The sequence below is a fragment of the Ictalurus punctatus genome, chromosome 16 (genome assembly GCF_001660625.3).
Source record: "Ictalurus punctatus breed USDA103 chromosome 16, Coco_2.0, whole genome shotgun sequence".
NCBI lineage: Eukaryota > Metazoa > Chordata > Actinopteri > Siluriformes > Ictaluridae > Ictalurus > Ictalurus punctatus.
Window position 1 is genome coordinate 8,160,001 of NC_030431.2, and position 19,470 is coordinate 8,179,470.

Here is a 19,470-nt window from a genome sequence, read left to right on the forward strand (position 1 = left end):
TATTTGTTGAGTGTATGTATGGATGAACTTTTTTATACCACTCAAGCCTAAAACAGCTTAAAGACTTAGATGATTAATTCATTGCAGTTATGGGTGATTTAAATGGTGCAAAACCAATAAAACATTTTTATTACTGCAAATCACTTTGTGCAATGTCTGATTTTTAAGCATGCTGATGTTTTGCATATTATTTCTTGAAAAATAAAAGTGCATTATGTAGTGCATTAAGGTAATTGCTTTTAATCCTGTGTGACGGCACTTGCAGCTATGCATATAATTACAAAATGGACTGAACATCACTGAACATTATTATCCCCTTCTCCTGTTGCACTAGCATCAAGTAGATAACACATAAGATGTAAACAGAACTGAGTATTTTATGATACAAAAAAGCTGAAAATCATGAACTTCAAAAGCATGTAAATGGTGGATGAACTGAACCCCATATGAGTGTGAGAATTAATGTGCTAATGTTAAGATGCTATATGTTCTATTTCAGCCCCAAGGTAAGCCTATTATAAGTGTTTATATTTTAGGTCTATCGGGATAGATTTCCCAGGAAATAGCATACATACGTCATTTGCCCGTATGTCTCATCACTACTTTGTCACAATGAGCGAGACAATGGACCATGCAAAACAGCAAACCTCCAGGAATTCACCAGTTGTACGAACCAAAAACTGGAGATGGCTTTTTTCTTACGCAACAGGTAAGATATTTTATTGAAACGATAGTCAGTCATGTAGTGCTGTAACAGAGTTAATTGTAAAGCATTATCTATTGTAAACGGTGATTTCTGTATGGGTTGTTATTGCAGTGTTGGATTTTATTTTCAAGGACCATGCAAATGATAAACCTGATGGAAGCTGAGGTAACTTGGGTAACTGTCGATGTATGACATGATCAGAAAAAGTTGGATTTTTCATAAAACTTGCCTCAGGCGTTCTCACTGTTTGTAGGACTAACCAGACCGATAAAATATAAAACTTTTATAACTAGACTAGTTTGGTGTTGTTAGCCAATTGGAGGCACAACTAAGTTATGGGTTTAGCTGCTACAGTAGTTTAGCTGTTTAGCTGCTAACACTTCTCATTTAAACCAAAAACTCTATTTTGGCCTCATCTATCCACAAATATCCATTTTCTTTTTGAAGAGCAGTGGCTTTCACCTTGCAACCCTGCCATGCACACCATTGTTGTTCAGTGTTCTCCTGATGGTGGACTCATGAACATTAGCTAATGTGAGAGAGCCCTGTAGTTGCTTAGAAGTTGACCTGGGTTCCTTCGTGAACCCGGAGACTATTACACGTCCTGGAGAGGGTAACAATGGTCTTAAATTTCCTCAATTTGTACACAATCTGACTGTGGATTGGTGGAGTCCAAACTCTTCAGAGATGGTTTTGTAACCTTTTCCAGCTTGATGAGCATCAACTCTTTTTCTGAGGTCCTCAGAAATCTCCTTTGTTAATGCCATGATTCACTTCCACAAACATGTGTTGTGAAGATCAGACTTTGATAGATTCCTGTTCTTTAAGTAAAATAGGGAGCTTCCTCACACCTGACTGCCATCCCATTGAAAACACCTGATTCTAATTCCACCTTCAAATTAAACTGCTAATCCTATAGGTTCACATACTTTTGCCACTCATAAATATGTGACCTTAGATATTTTTCCTCAATAAATAAATGACCAAGTATAATATTTTTGTCTAATTTGTTTAATTGTGTTCTCTTTATCTACGTTTAGTACTTGTGTTTAAGGTCATATTTGTGCAGATATATAGAAAATTCTAAAGGGTTCACAAAATTTCAAGCACCACAATATCTCTGCAAATTCCCATACAATGTTTCTGTAAACTTCTGAATTCTTGGGCTTGCAAGCCCAAGCCATGTCACTACCTCCACCATGCCTGAACAATAAGCTTGTATGTTTTTGATCATGAGAAGCTAAATTTCTTCCTCCACACTTTGCGCTTTCCATCACATTGGTAGAAGTTAATCTTTGTTAATCTGGCCTTCCAATTCTTACTGCTGATGAGTGATTTCTTTCTTGTAGTAAGGCCTCAATATTTCTGTGCTCTTAGTCTTCTTCAAATTGTGGATCGCGATACCTTCACCTCTGCCCTGTGAAGGTTGCTGGTGATGTCACCATCTGTTTGTCTGTTTTTCTTCACTGCTCTCACAAAGTTTCTGTCATCAGCTGCTGCTGTTTTCCTTGGCGGACCTGTTTGATGTCTGGTTGTTTCTGTCTTTTTCAGGACATTCCAAATTGTTGTATTGGCTATGCCCAAAGCTTGTGCAATGGCTCTGATTTTCAATCTTTTCTCAGCTTCAAAATGGCTTGCTTTTCTCCCATAGGCAGCTCACTGGCTGGTCTTCATGTTGGTTCATCCTTTTTAAACAACAATTGTAGACTTCAGTGGTGAAACCCAGGGCTCAAACCAAGATTACAGGTGCATCTCAAAAAATGTGAATATCGTGGAAAAGTAAAATTTTCACCGTAATTAAATTTTTTAAAAATGGAACTTTCATATATTGTAGATTCATTACAAATAAAGTGAAATATTTCAAGCCTTTTCTGTTTTAATCTTGATGATTACAGCTTACAGCTCATGGAAATAAAAAATCCAATATCTCAAAACACTAGAACAAAGAATTCATAATACAGAAATATCGCAGTGTCGCATTCCTATTGGCAAGCCACTCCTGAACCAAAGACAATGTCAGAAGAGTCTTATCTGGGCTAAGCAAAAAAAAAAAAAAAAAACACGAACTGGACCGTTGATCAGTGTTCCAAAGTCTCTTTTCAGATGAAAGTAAATTTTGCAATTCATTTGGAAATCAAGGTCCCAGAGTCTAGAGGAAGAGTGGAGAGGAACAGAATCCAAGTTGTCCAGTGTGAAGTTTCCACAGTCAGTGATGCCATTAGTGGTGCCATGTAAACTGCTGGTGTTGGTCCACTGTGTTTTCTCAAGTCAAGAGTCAATCACCAGGAGATTTTAGAGGAGATTTTGTCAGCAGATCCTTCCATCTGCTGACAAGCTTTATGGAGATGCTGATTTCCTTTTCCAGCAGGACTTGGCAGCTGCCCACAGTGCCAAAACTACTAGTAACTGGTTGGCCAGCCAACTTGCCTGATGTGAACCCCATAGAGAATCTATAAGAGATACCAGACCCAACAATACAGCCCAGCCGCTATCAAAGTAACCTGGGCTTCCATATCACCTCAGCAGTGCCACAGGCTGCTTGCCTCCATGCCACGCCATATTGATGCAGTAATTTGTGCAAAAGGAGCCCTGACCAAGTATTGAGTGCATAAATTAACATACTTTTCAGGAGGTCGACATTTCTGTATTATAAATTCTTATTCTAATATTTTGAGATACTGGATTTTTGATTCCCATAAGCTGTAAGTCATAATTATCAAGATTAAAACAAAAACGGCTTATAATATTTCACTTTGTGAAATGAATCTAGACAAGTTCCACTTTTTTAAATGACAGAAAAAAAAAAAAAACAACTTTGCCATACTTTTTTTTTTTTTTTTTTTTTTTTTTTTTTTTTTAACACATGCACCTGTAAACAATCTAACAGGGCACACCTGGGCAACAAGAAACACCTGTCAGTATTTTCTGATTACTTGAAAAATGGCTGGGTTAAAAAAAAAATGTGTCATGCACCAAGTCTTCAATCTTATCCCCAAAGAGCCCAAAAATAGGAGGCACACTTGATAGTTGTTTGGAGACAAAGAAGAGCTGATTAAACAGGTATAATCAGGTGTGGCTCCTGCTTCGTTAGAATGAAAGCCTGCAGCCATACAGGGCTCTGTGAATATTGAAGACCCTGACTAAGTTGTTTAACATATCTGGATGTAAATATCAGGAAATGAAAGCTGAAATTCCACTCTATTGTCTCATTCATCTCACCCAAATGTCTTTGGTGTATAGCCAAAATAAAACAAGTAGCGTTAAAATAAAGTGTTAGCAACAGTTGGAATTCTTATGGACAAAATGTAACTGAAGCAATTTTTTTTTGTATTTTACTTTTATAAATTCTCCTGAATATTTAGGAAGTCTTAAGCAGTCACCCATAGTTTCAGTGAAACAGTATAAATGAAGTGACACAGGAGTATAAATGAAGTGACACAGAGGCCAAACTTCCTGTAGAAAACAACATGTAGAAAATTAGAGAACACGCAAATGAAATGAGACAAAAGTGTGTTAACCTTCATAAATCAGGCAATGGCTATAAACTATACAATTAAGAATACCTATATCCTGTTAGGACAATAATAAAAAAGCTTGGAACAACCAGATCTGTAATGACCTTGGAAGATGACACAAATGTATTTTCCTTTACAAACAGTCCACACAAAAACAGTTCAGTGACCACAAAATCATGTCCTTGTCCTGACCTAAAGCCTACTGAAAACATGTGTGGTGAGCTAAAGAAAAGAATTTACAATACAGGAGCTAGGACTCTGAAGGATCTGGAGAGATTCTGTACTAAGGCATCATCTCAGAGTTCTTGCTTTCTAATCTCCAAACATTATAGGAGAACACTCACATGTTGTTATGTTGGTAAAAGGAGGTTACACAAAGTACTAAATGTAGGGGTGACATCTGGTTTTGTTACACAAAGACATTATTTAAACCCTTTTTTATCCATCTTTACCAAAGGTTGATATAATTGTAGAGCTGTCTATATTTCCCACTCAGTGCTCAGACAAACAAGTTGAGGACAACATGCATTTCGATAGAACTGGTACAATTGGTACTACCATGCTGTTTGCAGTCACTCAAGCCACTCATTAGGCCCATTGCAATTGAATACTAAATTAAACTAGAAATACTGTATGATTTGGTGTATATGTAACTGGTGTGGGTTTAACTACAACCCCAATTCCGAAAAAGTTGGGACAGTATAGAAAATGCTAATAAAAACAAAGAAGAGTGATTTGTAAATGTACTTTGACTTGTATTTGAACAAACAAAAAAAAATGTATAAAGCCAAGGTATTTGATATTTTACCTAATCAACTGCATAGTTTTTTGAAGGTAAGTTTATTTTGAAATTGATGCATGCAATACGTTCCAAAAAAGTTGGGACAGGGGCAATTTAGGACTAATAGCCATGTGACAAGTTGAAATAAGGTGGTGATGTGAAACAAGTGAGGCAATCATCTAATCATAGTATATAAGGAGCCTCCAAAAAAGTCCTTAAAGAGCAAGGATGGGTCGAGACTCGCCATCAGCAAATAATCAAACACTTTGAGAACAACATTCCCCAAAGACAAATTGGTAGAATTTTAGGCATTTCACCTTCTACAGTGCACAATATAATTAAAAGATTCAAGGAATCCGGTCAAATCTTAGTACATAAAGGGCAAGGACAAAAACCACTTCTGAATGCGCATGATCTCCGGTCCCTCAGATGTCACTGTCTTAAAAACCGTCATGAGTCTGTAATGGCTATCCTGACATGGAATACTTTGGTAAACTTTTGTCAGTCAACACCATTAGCTGCTGCATCCACAGATGCAAGTGAAGGCTTTACTATGCAAAGCCATACATCAACACTGTCCAGAAGTGCCTCCGACTTCTCTGGACTTGGTCTCATCTGACATGAACAGTAGAACAGTGGAAACGTGTTTTGTGGTCCGACGAGTCAACATTTCAAATAGATTTTGGACAAAACAGCCAATGCGTTCTCCAGGCCAAAGAGAAAAAGGAACTTCCAAGCTGTTACCAGCGTCAGGTGCAAAAGCCAGCGTCTGTCATGGCATGGATAAGTTGCACATCTCTCAGGGCACCATTAATGCAGAAAGATGTGTACACATTTTGGAGCAACATATGCTGCCATCCACAGCAGGACAAAGCCAAACCACATTCTGCCCAGATTACAAGTGCATGATTGCATAAGCAGAGAGTGTGGGTGCTAGCATGGCCTGCCTGCAGTCCTGACCTGTCTCCGATTGAGAATGTGTGGTGCATTATGAAGCGCAAAATAAGGCAACGAAGGCCCCATACAGTTGCGCAGCTGAAGAAATGCATAATGGATGTATGGGGGAAAATTCCGCTTGCTCAACTTAACCAACTGGTGTCTTCAGTTCCCAAATGCTTAATAAGTTTTATTAAAAGAAAAGGTGATGTTACACAGTGGTAAACAGTCAACTGTCCCAACTTTTTTGGAGTGTGTTCCAGTCTTCAGATTTGAAATGAGTGTATATTTTCAAAAATAAATTAAATTCACAAAGTAAAACATCAAATAATGTGTTTTCAATATAGTACAGTGTGAATTGAATTTTCAAATGTCCAAAACAGTTTCAAAAACTGTGCCAACTTTTTTTTGGAATTGGGGTGTAATACTCTAGTTTTATAAACATCTGCAATCTATTTTTTAATCCTGCAAAATAATACCAGAGGTGAAAATACTATAGCTATATCCAACCTAAAAAAAAAAAAAGTCACAATAAAAATGCAAAGCATCAGCCCAAATAGTAGGTGTAGCATGTAATAAAATTGGAGTATTTAGTCAAAGCTCCTGTTAGAACAGTGAAAAATTTGGTGATAATCACGTGTGATGTGAAGTTCAGAGTATATGGGTTTTTCATGTGGGTTCACTGTTTACCAGTTGCACACGGGAGGAAGCTGCAGCTTAAGGAAGGTTTTTGGCTCTGTAATCTGTTGAATGAAGTCTTTAAAAGAGGAGTGCAACATTCCCATGAGATCAGAATAATCATGTCTCATCCTGAGGTACTATGGAAAAAGCTAAAGATTAGAAGGTTCCATCACCATTATAAACATCAAAAGAATGATACCTAAAAAGAATGATACAATCTAGAATGGTCCTAGTAATGCATTATTTCCTTGGCTGCACATTCAGTACACATGCACTAATATCAAATTTGTTTTGTGTCTGGATTAGCCTTTAAGCATATGCTGAAATCACATACAAAGGGAATCACAACAAAACAGAAAAGATCATATTACATACTAACACTTGTGATTGTAGTTGTAAGTACTAAAAAAAATTCACCAAATCATTATAGAATCACTATAAACCAGATGATATACCTGCAACAAGTGTCAGCGTGTGCCAAGGACACAGCCAGCAGTTTGCCTATGAAAATGACTGTACTAATGGCATGTGCCTAACACTGGATGTATGAAATATCCAATGTCTTTAGCTGGTTTACCTGGTTAGGACTCCCTCTTGGTGGAAACCGTGACTGTTAGACCATTACCTGCAGCACAAGGACGAGTATGTAAGAGGTCACTCATCTTTTAATCACATTGTTTTACTTTTAAGAAACACACATTAGTGTAACAGAACTACAGTTGAGGCCAAAAGTTTACATACACGTAGGCTAAAGATATTCAATCTCAGTTTTTCACAGCTTCACACATTTCATGTTACCATATATTCCTTTTGGAAAGTCAGTTAGGGCATCTATTTTGTTCATCAGAGATCATTTTAAAATAATCAATTACAAATAGATGTTTTTGAGCTTTTATTTACTATATCAGTGGGTATAGTATAAATTTTGCACACAATTTGTTAGTATTTGGTGGCAGTGCCATTTATTTGCTTAACTTGGGTTAAACACTTGAGGTAGCCTTCCACAAGCTTCTCATAATACTGTACTCTGCCAGAATTTGTGCCCATTCCTCCTGACAGAATGGGTGTAACTCAGGCAGGTTTGTGGGCCTCCTCACTCAGACATGCTTTTTCAATTCAGTCTACAAATTTTCTGTGAGATTCAGGTCAAGGCTTAAAAGTATTAAAAAATGAAAGTCTTGTAGCAGCTACAAGAGGCCCTCACTGCAGGAAGTACTGTAGAATTACCACAGTTCATGGTCACAGCTACTTTGTTATTAAGTTCATTTGTTTATTATCGGAATTTATATAATTACGATTTTTTTTAGTCCAGTTATTAGTGTTGCATTTCTTTTTTCCCCATCAATATAAAACAGTGGGCATGGCAGAACCACTTTCTGAACATTCTGCACTGTTAGCAATTCTCATTCTTTTTACAATCAATTTTACACAATTTTAAGTAAGTATATAAGTAAAAACCCCAACCAGTGTTTGTAGTACTGTAGTCTTGCTCATCCAAGGAGACATTACGGTTTAGGAGATGATTCTGTGACTCGCTGAGAGGTCTGCTGTTTAGCTGTCCATCCACAGCACTGTAATTTACACATAATTAATCAACAAACAGTACCCTACAATCCACAGTGGATCTTTTTTCCTTGATAAATATTTTCTCAATAAGGAAATGGTGCTTCCAAAATTACTGGAACGGCAAGTCGAACTCTTGTTTTTGCTATAAACTGAAGACAGTTGGATACAAGATCAAAAGATGCATGAACTATAGGTCTGAACATCAGCTTTTACTTCCTGATATTTACACCTAGATGTTGTAAAAAACTTGGCAACGTTGGCAGACCACTCAATTTTTTGGTGAGAAAAAATATAGGAAGAGTCATAAAATAAATTAAAGTAAATAACGCTTAATATTTGGTTCTATATTCTTTGCCTCCAAAAGCATCAAACTAGCAACCCACTGACTTCACTGACTTTATTGGCTCATTTCTGTATTTCTTTGTGAACTTCATTCTGGTCTTCCAATTTTTACTGCTGATGAGTGGTTTGCATCTCAAAGTCTTCTTCGAATTGTGGATTGTGATAACTTCACACTTGCCCTGTGGAGGTTGTTGATGTCACTGACATCACAGTTCGTTTTTCTTCACAGTTCTCACAGTGTTTGTCAACAACTGCTGTTGTTTACCCTGGCTGACTTGTTCAATATTTGGTTGTCAGTACACCATTTGTTTCTTACTTTTTCAAGCCAATCAATTTGATGCTTGTGCCATGACTCATATTTTCCCTCTTTTTTTCAGCTTCAAAATGGCTTGCTTTTCTCCCATTTCTCTGGTTTTCATGTTCATTTATACATTGTAGCAACAAATGCAGTTTCACATGTGAAACCCATCACTCAAACCAAGTGGAGACATTCAGATCTATTAGTTATTTGGAACAATCAATCTAACAGGGCACACTTGGGCAACAAGAAACACCTACCAGTCACATGTTCCAATATTTTTGATAAATTGAAAAATGGGTGGGCTCAAACTAAAGATTAAACAAAAAGCTGTTTAACACATCTAGATATAAATAGCAGGAAATGAAAGCTGAGATACTGATTTAATGTCTCAAATTCATCTTTAGATCTCAAAGCAAAATGTCTTCAGTGTATAACAAAACAAGAATTTGCCTTGCCCTTCCAATACTTTCAGAGGTGACTGTACATGCATAATAGTCAAATTAATTATAAACATTTAGATAACACTGAATAAAAGTAAAGCATGAGAGATTACCATTTTGTGTTGGTCTGGTGGTCTACAATGCCCTGTTCAGCATCACTGTTGAATAATCGAGCAGGAAAAGTACAACCATCTCCCAAGCTCAATAAAAACAGAGACAGCAAAGTTTACTGAAATGCAAACTATGTATGACCCATGCATTTTAAATGCAATTTGCTGATAACTAAAATAGGATGTTACTTCAAATACAGGTCATGAACACAATAATTCTCATATCCTACAAGTAATATAGACAGACTCTTCCTTTAAAACACACAGGTTTCAAATTGTGAAATGAGAACGGTCTAATATATTGCGGTTCTTAATTCACACACACAAGAAAAAAAAAACCCCAAGAAGGTAATTTCAGCTATTGAACTTTTTTTTCCTCCCACCACCCTCACAGGCTTAAAAAAACAACAACAAATAAATAATCCTCTCTGATGTTGCAGCAAAATCAGATGGCAGCTTGAAACCTTCATTCTCAAAACACTGAAATATAAGGGTTTCAATGTGACATGGATGACGTGTTAATATTAAATTCTAGTTTTATCCTGGAATTTCCTTTTATTTGTGATTGTATATAGTATTCTGTTCTGCTGTTGAGGCAATCAGTAAATTCCAGGGGTTTCAGTACCGCGACATAAAATGGGCATTTCTGTAGGTGCGGCGAAGACGCCCCCTTACAAAAAACAGTAGAGGTCACCAAACATGCGCAGAATACTTTTTATGCACGGGCATTCCCGTGATCAGCGATATAAGATGAAAGACAAAATTGTCATATTGTCAACTATTTTTTCTATTTTTTTTTTATCCTGTAAAGGCTGAATTAACTGGTTCTTCAAACTGCCAACTCTGCTTTTTCTGTGAAAATAAAGTTGAGTATCAAAACGTGAGTTTGTTTTATTGAGTTTGTTTTGTTTTTATAATGGGGCAAACAGCAGTGAAAATAATACGGAGGTTAAAAAGGACGAAGATTTCACTGCAGATTTTTAGTCTTGCGTGTTAAGACATGATAGAAATGATGTAAAGTCAGTAAGACTTAAAGCTTATTTAAGTGAAACAAGCATTTCATAACAATAGCATTTTTCAAACATGAAACCCCTGCAATCACAGACAGATACAGTATCTGAAGCTATAGCAGTATGTATGGAAAGGGTATTTGGCATGAAATCCCTGCAATCATGGACAGGTATCTGAAGTTATAGCAGTATGAATGTAAAAATATTATTTGGGAATGAAATCCCTGTGATCATGGACAGATATCTGAAGATTTAACAGTATGAATGTAAAACCCCTGTGATTACGGACAGACTACTATCTGCAGCAAATGGCTTTTCTTCCCAAACTGAAAATAAGTGCCTGTCACCCTGTTGCATGGGACTGCACTGCTTCCAATTCTCAGTTTAGCAAAATTCATAATTTTATTACATCTTTTCTGTTTTCACCAGAACGCTACAATACTCAGAATGCAATACATAATTAAATATTGGGAGTCCCTACCATAATTGACCAATCAGGACCTCAGAGTGAGATACCCGATTCTGACATCTCACGTGACATAATTCTAGAAAATACTGAAGTATAAATATAGCGGGAGTTATGTAAAAATAGAGACACTTAAGTGATTTTTAAACGCATGACATTTTTTCCCTAAAATGCCACGTTGTGCATACAATAGAACTAGATATGTTTCCAAACCAACAGAAGATGAATGTGTTTACAGGAAGTTTAGAACTATGATTCTGGTTCGAGTTGTTTTGTCATTTCAAAATGTAATGAACCAGCAATAAAACTGGCATGCTAACTAAAGAATATAACAAGCTTGGCTTGCTAGTCAACGGACATGGATAATTTATATAGTTTTAACAAACTGAAAAATTGTCTTTATTTGTTGAACCTTTTGATGTTTTGTTTTAAAAAAAAAAATTACAAAAATCCTCTACTCTCATGGATATCAAACAATTGCAAACAAAACTGGTTTATCAAAAAATAAAAAATAATTAAATACATGTGTGCCACAATTATTGGCACCGTTTTAGACAATACTTTGTGGTACCTCCCTTTGCCAAGACAACAGCTCTCCTCTTCAGTTCACCCCACAGGTTTTTCATGGGTTTCAAGTCATGGTACTGGGATGGTACCTCATACGGTCAGTAAACCATTTTTGTGTTGATTTTGATGTATGTTTTGTTATTATCCAGTTACATAGGCTAAGCAATGTTGGATGGTAGCTAGCTAGCTGGCTAATTAGTTAGGTTAAACACATTAGCTTTCAGTTGCACAGTTCAAGCAAGTAAAATATAGTGGCTGACATGTAAAACCTATAATATTTGGTCATGCCACAGAGCGACAGTCATTAATTATTGCAAATAAAGCTAATGCTGTGTCCCATATAAGTGGCAGCTGGGAATTGCACCGAGACTTCAGCACAGAGCTCTGACTTGAATGGAGCTCAGCATAAAGTTAAATCAGTTAAGCTCATTTTCAAAATAACCATTTTGTTGTAACTACAGAGTTTGCCAGAGGTATTGGTTTCTTACCAAAAAGAAGTCCAGCCTGCCTGTCGCTGATGTCACGATTTCCCCTCGAGCTAGCGATGTAGCATGCAGCATGCTCAGAGACCTGAAGCGCAAGCTCAAAGCACGAGCTGATTCATGAGCTCTTAGCGAACGCAAGCTTTTGGGTCATCAGTGACATTCACTTTGTTTACTTTCTACACGTGCTTTTGTTATGTTTATGTGCTGTCTCCGCCCCTGTATTGTCATTGGTTGTTTCCCATAGGTTTGTCATCATTGTTCTCAGCTGTCTCAGCTCATTGGTCACCCCTGATTACATTTGTCATTTAAACCCCTTGTGTCTCTTTGCACTTGGCGAAGTATTAGTGTTATCACCGTACCAATCGATTATACAGGGTATAATCGATTGGTACGGTGATAACACTAATACTCATTTTGAGTTAATTCCTCATTTTGTTTCATGTTCCTTGAACTTATTCTCGTTCTAGATTCTAGCCTTGCCCAGTTTATGCCTGTTTGCCAATCGCCTGACCCTTTGCCTGTTTCTTGACCTCGCTACTGTCACGTGTTTTGGATTTGTCTGCCTGTCTCTCTCTCAATAAACTCTTATATGCATTTGCATCCATCCTAACCTTCATTATGTGGATTAAGTGACAGCTGACCATGACAGCAGTCAGTGTGAGAAGCGGGAGAGAATGAGGGAGAGAATAAATAAATATATTCAAAAATATTTTTAAAAATATAAAGTAAGATCTGCTTTTATTAAATAATCTCAGCATTGTACATATTTAAACTAAAATATCAGCTCAAGTCAATATCAAAATCACTTCATATTGCGACGCTGCACTTGAGCTATAATCAGTGTTTTTGTCTTGTTTTCAGAATACATATAAACATCTTTTAAAATGAATAAATTATGATTAAATTATTGTGTTTTTCATTGGGAAGAATTATAACAAAATATGAGGGATGCACCGAAATGAAAATTCTTGGCCAAAGTCGAAACCGAATATAATAAAACTTGGCCGAAAGCCAAAGGCTGAAAACCGAACACGTTCTTTCGTGTTTTTTCCATATATTTTCCCATTTTTTTCACCATTGCATAAATTAAATAGTCAAAATGTGCTTTTTATGATTTTGTCTTGCTTTTCAAAGAAAAAAAATCAATTACAAAAACTACAATTTCAAAATATTTATTTAACACTTGTCGCGACGGGCAGAGATCCGGCGCACACCAGAGGGAAAACGCTCCTTCTCCGACTGCCGCACCGGCACGACGTGGGCAGCTTCCTGCCGAACATTCCGCCAGCTGGAAGGACCGCCGCGGCAGGGCGGGGCTGACGCGACTCCGGCCCGCGATTGGCGGATCCAACGGGGAAGTCCCACCACTCAGGCGACGACGGAGGAGGATAAAAGAGCGCGCTTCCGGCCGGGAAGGGGAAGAGAATATCGTGGCGTCAAAACGGACTCCGTGCGTGTTTGCAGCGATTCGCAACCTCCGATCACGACGGTAACCTCACGCCTCACGCTAAATTCTTCTCTCTCTCTCTCTCCCTCTCTCCAGGAGTCGTAAGCGCGGACGAGACCGCCGGATAGTGAGAGTCGCACACACGGAGGACGCCGGCCCGGGAAAACCCCCGCCCCGCCTCGGGAATCCCGCCTCCGCCACGAGTCGACTCCGCCGGCCGTCACGCCTTCACAAACCCCCGCACTCTTCCATTTATCACACGTTCACCTCACCCTAGCCACAATAAAGCACCGTCTGCAACCACCCTTTGGTCTCCTGTGGGTCTGTACGCCGCCCTTCCCCGGGCTAATTCCTCACAACTGGTGGAGGATGCGGGTATAGTACAGACCCGCCTACTGCAAAGAAAAAAAAAAAAAAAAAAAAACCCATCAAAAGAAAAACACACAAAAAAAAAAAAAAAAAAAAAAAAAAAAACATCAAAAGAAAAACACAAAAAAAAAAAAAAAAAAAAAAAAAAAAAAAAAAAAAAAATGGACCCCACCCTGCAACACTTGCTGGAGACCAGCCTCCAGCAGCACGCCGTGACGCAGCAGCTCGCCGAAAGCCTTCAGGTCGCCACACAGACACTGATCGCCATGAGGACTGAGACCCCCGCCGCCTCCACGCCTCTCCCCGACGCAACCAGCGAGATCCGCCGCCTACTACCCCCCCTTGGCCCCGAAGAGGACCTTGAGGCGTACTTCGAGACCTTCGAGAGTATCGCCTGCCGGGAGGGGTGGGACCGTGACGACTGGCCCCGGGCCCTTGGTCCCCTGCTCACGGGAGAGGCCCGAACAGCCTACTATGCCCTCGACCCGGAGGAGGCTACGGACTACCTGGCGATGAAGGAGGGAGTCCTGGCGTGGTGTGGCCGAACCCCTGGCCGGGCCGCTACTGAATTCCATCGTTGGGTTTATCGAACAGGTGCTCGACCACGTTGCCAGATGAACGCCCTCCTCCGGATCACCAAACGATGGCTCCGACCGGATCGGCATACCGCCTCGGAGGTGGCGGAGAAGGTGGCGGTCGACCGTTTCCTGAGAGCGCTACCCCGGGCAGAGAGACAGGCCGTGGGGGCCCACGCCCCAACTACGCCCCAGGAACTCCTGACTGCCCTGGAGCGAACCTTGGCCACCCTGGAGCTCGACTCCGGGGAGCAGCAGCACCTCGATCGGCCCCTCGGTGCCCAGGGCCCCCGGTCTGACCGCCAGACCCGGCCCCGCATCTGGAGGAACCCACAGAGGGCGCCCACTTGTGAACACCCCCGAGACGAGCCCATGCCTACAGAGCCGGAGAGGGAAGCCGCCCGGCTGCTTACAAAACCATGGCTGGCAGGCTGCGCCCTCCATCAGCAGCAACCGCCGGAGGCGCCCTCCGTGACGGTGTGGGTCGAAGGGAGACCGGTAACCGCCCTACTGGACACCGGGAGCACGGTGACCCTTGCCCAACCCTCCATCCTGCCTGAGGGGCGCCGACCAAGCGGGACGCTTACCGTGACATGCGTCCATGGGGACACCCGGGAGGTCCCCTCAGCTGAGGTCCAGATCCGGAGCGAAGCCAGCACCTGGCCCCTCCATGTCGGAATCATCCCCGAACTCCCCGTGCCCCTCCTCCTGGGACGAGACTGGCCAGGATTCCGGGTGGTACCGAGAGCCGAGTCCTGGAGACCGCGGCGGCGAGGGAAGGGGATCCCAACCCGGCCGGCCTACCTGGCCCAGGACGACGGAGAGGCCACCTCAGAAGGTAAGACCCCCCAAACTACTAACCCTCTGTCATCTGTCTTTCCCCAGGTAAACCGGGAGGGAAAGTTCGGTCGGGAACAGAAGGAGGACGACCGACTGAAGCACTGCTGGGCCCAGGTACGGGTGATAGAGGGGGTCGACCAGAGCCCAGACCTGAGGCTCCCCACATCGTACTTCCTCGTCCGAGGGGGGCTCCTGTACCAACGGGCCTGCCGCCGCGGGGAGCAGGTGGACCTACTGGTGGTACCCCGAGCCAAGACAGCCATCTTATTACACCTAGCCCACACCCATCCCCTCGGCGGCCACCTGGGGGCCCGAAATACCCTGGAGAAACTGCGGGACCGCTTCGTGTGGCCCGGGATGGACGCGGAGGTCCGGACCTTTTGTCAACAGTGCCCGCAGTGCCAACGCACGGCCCCGCGGAGGCCCCCGCCGGCGCCCCTGATACCCCTGCCCATCATCGGTGTCCCGTTTGAGCGAGTGGGCATGGATCTCGTGGGGCCCCTACCCAAGTCGGCCCGGGGCCATGAATACATCCTGGTCCTGGTCGATTACGCCACTCGGTACCCTGAGGCGGTGCCGCTCCGCAAGGCCACCTCGCAAAACATCGCCAGGGAGCTGGTACTCCTCTTCAGTCGAGTGGGGATCCCCAAGGACGTGTTGACCGACCAAGGTACGCCGTTTGTCTCGAAGCTAATGGCGGATTTGTGTCGTATGTTACAGGTGAAGCACCTCCGGACGTCCGTCTACCACCCCCAAACCGACGGACTTGTTGAAAGGTTCAATCAGACCCTCAAGCGGATGCTGCGCCGGGTGGTGGACGAGGAGGGGAGGAACTGGGACCTCCTCCTCCCCTACGTACTCTTCGCCGTTCGGGAGTGCCCCCAGGCGTCCACGGGCTTCACGCCCTTCGAGCTCCTGTTCGGGCGGCGGCCGCGGGGATTGTTGGATGTAGCCCGTGAAGCCTGGGAGGAGCAACCATCCCCGTTCCGCTCCGTCGTCGAGTACGTGCAGGACATGCAAGCCAGGATTGACAGGGTGGGCCCCATCGTCCGGGAGCACATGCTGGCGGCGCAGGAGGAGCAGAAGAAGGTATACAACCGCCCCGCACAGCCCCGGGAATTCCAGCCGGGGGACCGGGTCCTCCTGTTAGTGCCCAGCAGCGCCTGCAAGTTCCTCGCCCGGTGGCAAGGTCCATACACTGTCCTCGAGCGCCGGGGCCCAGTCAACTACCGCCTACAGCAACCCGGTAAGCCGAAGGACGGGAAGCTATACCACATAAACCTGCTGAAAAAGTGGGTGGAACCAACCCCGGTGGTGTCGGCGTTCGCAGTTCAGGACTCGGACCGGGGCAAGGGTACCTTGGTCGGCTTCGGGGAGGACCTCACCCCCACCCAAAGACAGGAGCTTACCGAGCTGACCGACCAGTTTGCAGATGTGTTTTCGGCTACCCCGGGAATGACTCAGCTGGTCCAGCATGAAATCAAGACTCCTCCCGGTGTAGTGGTGAGACAAAGGCCATACCGTGTCCCCGAGGCCCGGCGCCAGGCCATCGAGGAGGAAATCAGTCGCATGCTGCGGGACCACATCATCGAGGAGTCCAGCAGCCCCTGGTCCAGCCCCATCGTCGTCGTGCCGAAACCGGATGGGAGCATGAGGCTATGCAATGACTTCCGAAGGCTGAACCAGGTGTCGGAGTTTGACAGCTACCCCCTCCCCAGAGTGGACGACCTGATTGAGAGGCTGGGGAGAGCCCGATTCATATCGACCCTGGACCTCACCAAAGGCTATTGGCAAGTGGCGCTCGCACCGGAGGCAAGGCCCAAGACAGCCTTTAGCACGGCCACCGGCCACTGGCAGTACCGGGTTCTCCCCTTTGGGCTGCACGGGGCGCCCGCCACGTTCCAGCGGCTAATGGACATCCTCCTGCGACCCCACCGACAGTTTGCCGCGGCCTACCTGGACGACGTGGTCATACACTCCTCCACCTGGGCCGACCACCTGTTCCACCTCAGGGAGATCCTGAAAGCCCTCCGGGAGGCCGGCCTGACGGCGAACCCAAAGAAATGCCACCTAGGGCTGACGGAAGCCCAGTACCTGGGGTACCGCATCGGACGGGGGATGCTGAAGCCCCAACAAAAAAAGATCGAGGCTGTGAAGGACTACCCACGTCCAACGTCGAAAAAACAGGTACGTGCCTTCTTGGGATTGGCGGGCTACTATCGCAGGTTCGTGCCTAACTTTTCTGCTGTAGCCTCTCCCCTCTCAGACCTTACAAAGAAGGGCCAGCCAGACCAGGTGAGGTGGACAGCCGATGCAGAAAGGGCCTTCCAGGCCCTAAAAGAAGCCCTCACCAGCGCGCCGATACTCCGCAACCCGGACTTTGACCTCCCGTTCACTGTACATACTGATGCGTCCGAGACCGGGCTGGGTGCCGTCCTCTCCCAGACCTTCGACGGGGAAGAACACCCAGTCCTCTACATCAGCCGGAAGCTGTCCCCGGCCGAGAGGAAGTATGCGGCGGTCGAGCGGGAGGCACTAGCAATAAAATGGGCCATCGAGGAGCTGCGATACTATCTGGCGGGCAGGCACTTCATCCTCATAACCGACCACGCCCCCCTGCAGTGGATGGCCAAGGCGAAGGACACCAACGCCCGGGTAACCCGCTGGTTCCTCGCCTTACAAGACTTCTCTTTTCAGGTTAAGCACCGGGCAGGGGCCCAGCATGGTAACGCGGATGGGCTCTCACGACGAGACGCCCTCTGGGCCCACCACCGAGCGGCAGTAGGCTCGGAGCTGAGGGGGGGGTACTGTCGCGACGGGCAGAGATCCGGCGCACACCAGAGGGAAAACGCTCCTTCTCCGACTGCCGCACCGGCACGACGTGGGCAGCTTCCTGCCGAACATTCCGCCAGCTGGAAGGACCGCCGCGGCAGGGCGGGGCTGACGCGACTCCGGCCCGCGATTGGCGGATCCAACGGGGAAGTCCCACCACTCAGGCGACGACGGAGGAGGATAAAAGAGCGCGCTTCCGGCCGGGAAGGGGAAGAGAATATCGTGGCGTCAAAACGGACTCCGTGCGTGTTTGCAGCGATTCGCAACCTCCGATCACGACGGTAACCTCACGCCTCACGCTAAATTCTTCTCTCTCTCTCTCTCCCTCTCTCCAGGAGTCGTAAGCGCGGACGAGACCGCCGGATAGTGAGAGTCGCACACACGGAGGACGCCGGCCCGGGAAAACCCCCGCCCCGCCTCGGGAATCCCGCCTCCGCCACGAGTCGACTCCGCCGGCCGTCACGCCTTCACAAACCCCCGCACTCTTCCATTTATCACACGTTCACCTCACCCTAGCCACAATAAAGCACCGTCTGCAACCACCCTTTGGTCTCCTGTGGGTCTGTACGCCGCCCTTCCCCGGGCTAATTCCTCACACACTGAACATTTTTTTTTCATTCCAGCAGTCATAGGCTACCAACAAGGCACAATATAACTTTAAATAAATAAATTACTAAAATAAAAATATTTTTATGTGGTCATCTTTGAGCCCCCCTTGAATAGCCTATGTTAGGCCTACAACTGACTGCTGAAAGAATGCAACACTCTGTAGCCTACAACAAAAAGTGCATTAAAAAGTGCATTGACAAGAGTGCAAAAAATGGTTCTATTCGGTTATATACGGATGACTATATTGGGGATATATACCGCTCGCATCCCTGTACACCTTGCGGAGTATTATAGTAGATATAGGATTTGTGTGCCTACCCTTAAATAAATACGTCTTTACCTGCGTCCGTACTCTACTCCCTTACGTTTCGTGACGTGACAGAATCATGCTCCGGAACAGAAACAAAACAAACGCACATGTCCACAGCTCGTGCATGTGCACGCCCCCTCATCGAGGTCTGACTCTGGTTGCTAGGCTATTTGGTCGCGTCATCAAACACGTCATTGTTCTGTCAAATTTATTCGCCCTTTTCACCTTTTCAAGTGTTTTTTTTTTTTTTTTTTTGCTATTTCGGCCGAATAATTTCGGTTGCCGAACATTTGGTGCGTCCCTACAAAATACACAAAACAAGTTTTAATATCCAATGCATGTTTGCTTTTCATGTTAATTTATATTTAAGAAGATTTAAATTTTGTTGGTGTGTTGCGTGTAACATCAGACCACTAAATGCAGCCAAACTTCATGATATTAAAGGCATAAAGTTTGTTTATTTATTTAATTATGCCTCTAATTCTGATTGCTTAATAAAATTAATTTAATTTACATTGCCTTTTTTTTATTTCTTTCTTTTTGCAGTTGACGATAGTGGACGAAGTGAACCTGTTTTTTTTC

General features: G+C 43.9%; 3 protein-coding genes and 1 long non-coding RNA gene across 5 annotated transcripts in view; 3 read left to right on the forward strand and 1 right to left on the reverse strand.

The window, feature by feature from the left end:
• The window catches only part of smg6 (SMG6 nonsense mediated mRNA decay factor), a 55,943-nt gene extending 55,803 nt beyond the window's left edge, over nucleotides 1-140 (forward strand). Inside the window, exon 21 of the mRNA XM_017488996.3 lies at nucleotides 1-140. This exon is cut by the window's left edge and continues 1,598 nt beyond it. The gene's annotated coding sequence lies outside the window, so the exon portion shown is untranslated.
• The window catches only part of zdhhc20a (zinc finger DHHC-type palmitoyltransferase 20a), a 53,409-nt gene that overhangs the window by 400 nt on the left and 33,539 nt on the right, over nucleotides 1-19,470 (reverse strand). For both annotated transcript variants that reach the window (XM_017488999.3, XM_017489002.3), the window contains 4 exons: nucleotides 9,382-9,468; nucleotides 8,084-8,190; nucleotides 7,197-7,244; nucleotides 1-6,756 (listed from right to left, as the gene is read on the reverse strand). The exon at nucleotides 1-6,756 is cut by the window's left edge and continues 400 nt beyond it. In XM_017488999.3, coding sequence (XP_017344488.1) covers nucleotides 7,201-7,244; nucleotides 8,084-8,190; nucleotides 9,382-9,468 — 238 coding nt within the window. In that variant the 3' untranslated portion in view covers nucleotides 1-6,756; nucleotides 7,197-7,200. The remainder of the gene's footprint in view (nucleotides 6,757-7,196; nucleotides 7,245-8,083; nucleotides 8,191-9,381; nucleotides 9,469-19,470) is intronic.
• Nucleotides 12,773-13,656, forward strand: LOC128635172 (uncharacterized). Its single transcript, XR_008398063.1, has 2 exons — nucleotides 12,773-13,356; nucleotides 13,450-13,656. It is a non-coding gene; the product is annotated as an uncharacterized LOC128635172 (long non-coding RNA).
• LOC128635171 (uncharacterized) lies at nucleotides 13,846-18,511 on the forward strand. The gene is made up of 2 exons (XM_053686617.1): nucleotides 13,846-18,211; nucleotides 18,305-18,511. Exons 1-2 carry the CDS (start codon nucleotides 13,884-13,886, stop codon nucleotides 18,483-18,485), a joined length of 4,509 nt encoding a protein of 1,502 aa, XP_053542592.1. The 5' UTR covers nucleotides 13,846-13,883; the 3' UTR covers nucleotides 18,486-18,511.

Excerpts from the sequence above, each read along its gene's own strand:
- LOC128635171 (XM_053686617.1), top strand. The coding sequence starts at position 13,884 with ATGGACCCCACCCTGCAACACTTGCTGGAGACCAGCCTCCAGCAGCAC. Across the intron at positions 18,212-18,304 it reads GTGGCGTCAAAACGGACTCC|GAGTCGTAAGCGCGGACGAG; the intron begins GTGCGTGTTTGC and ends CCCTCTCTCCAG.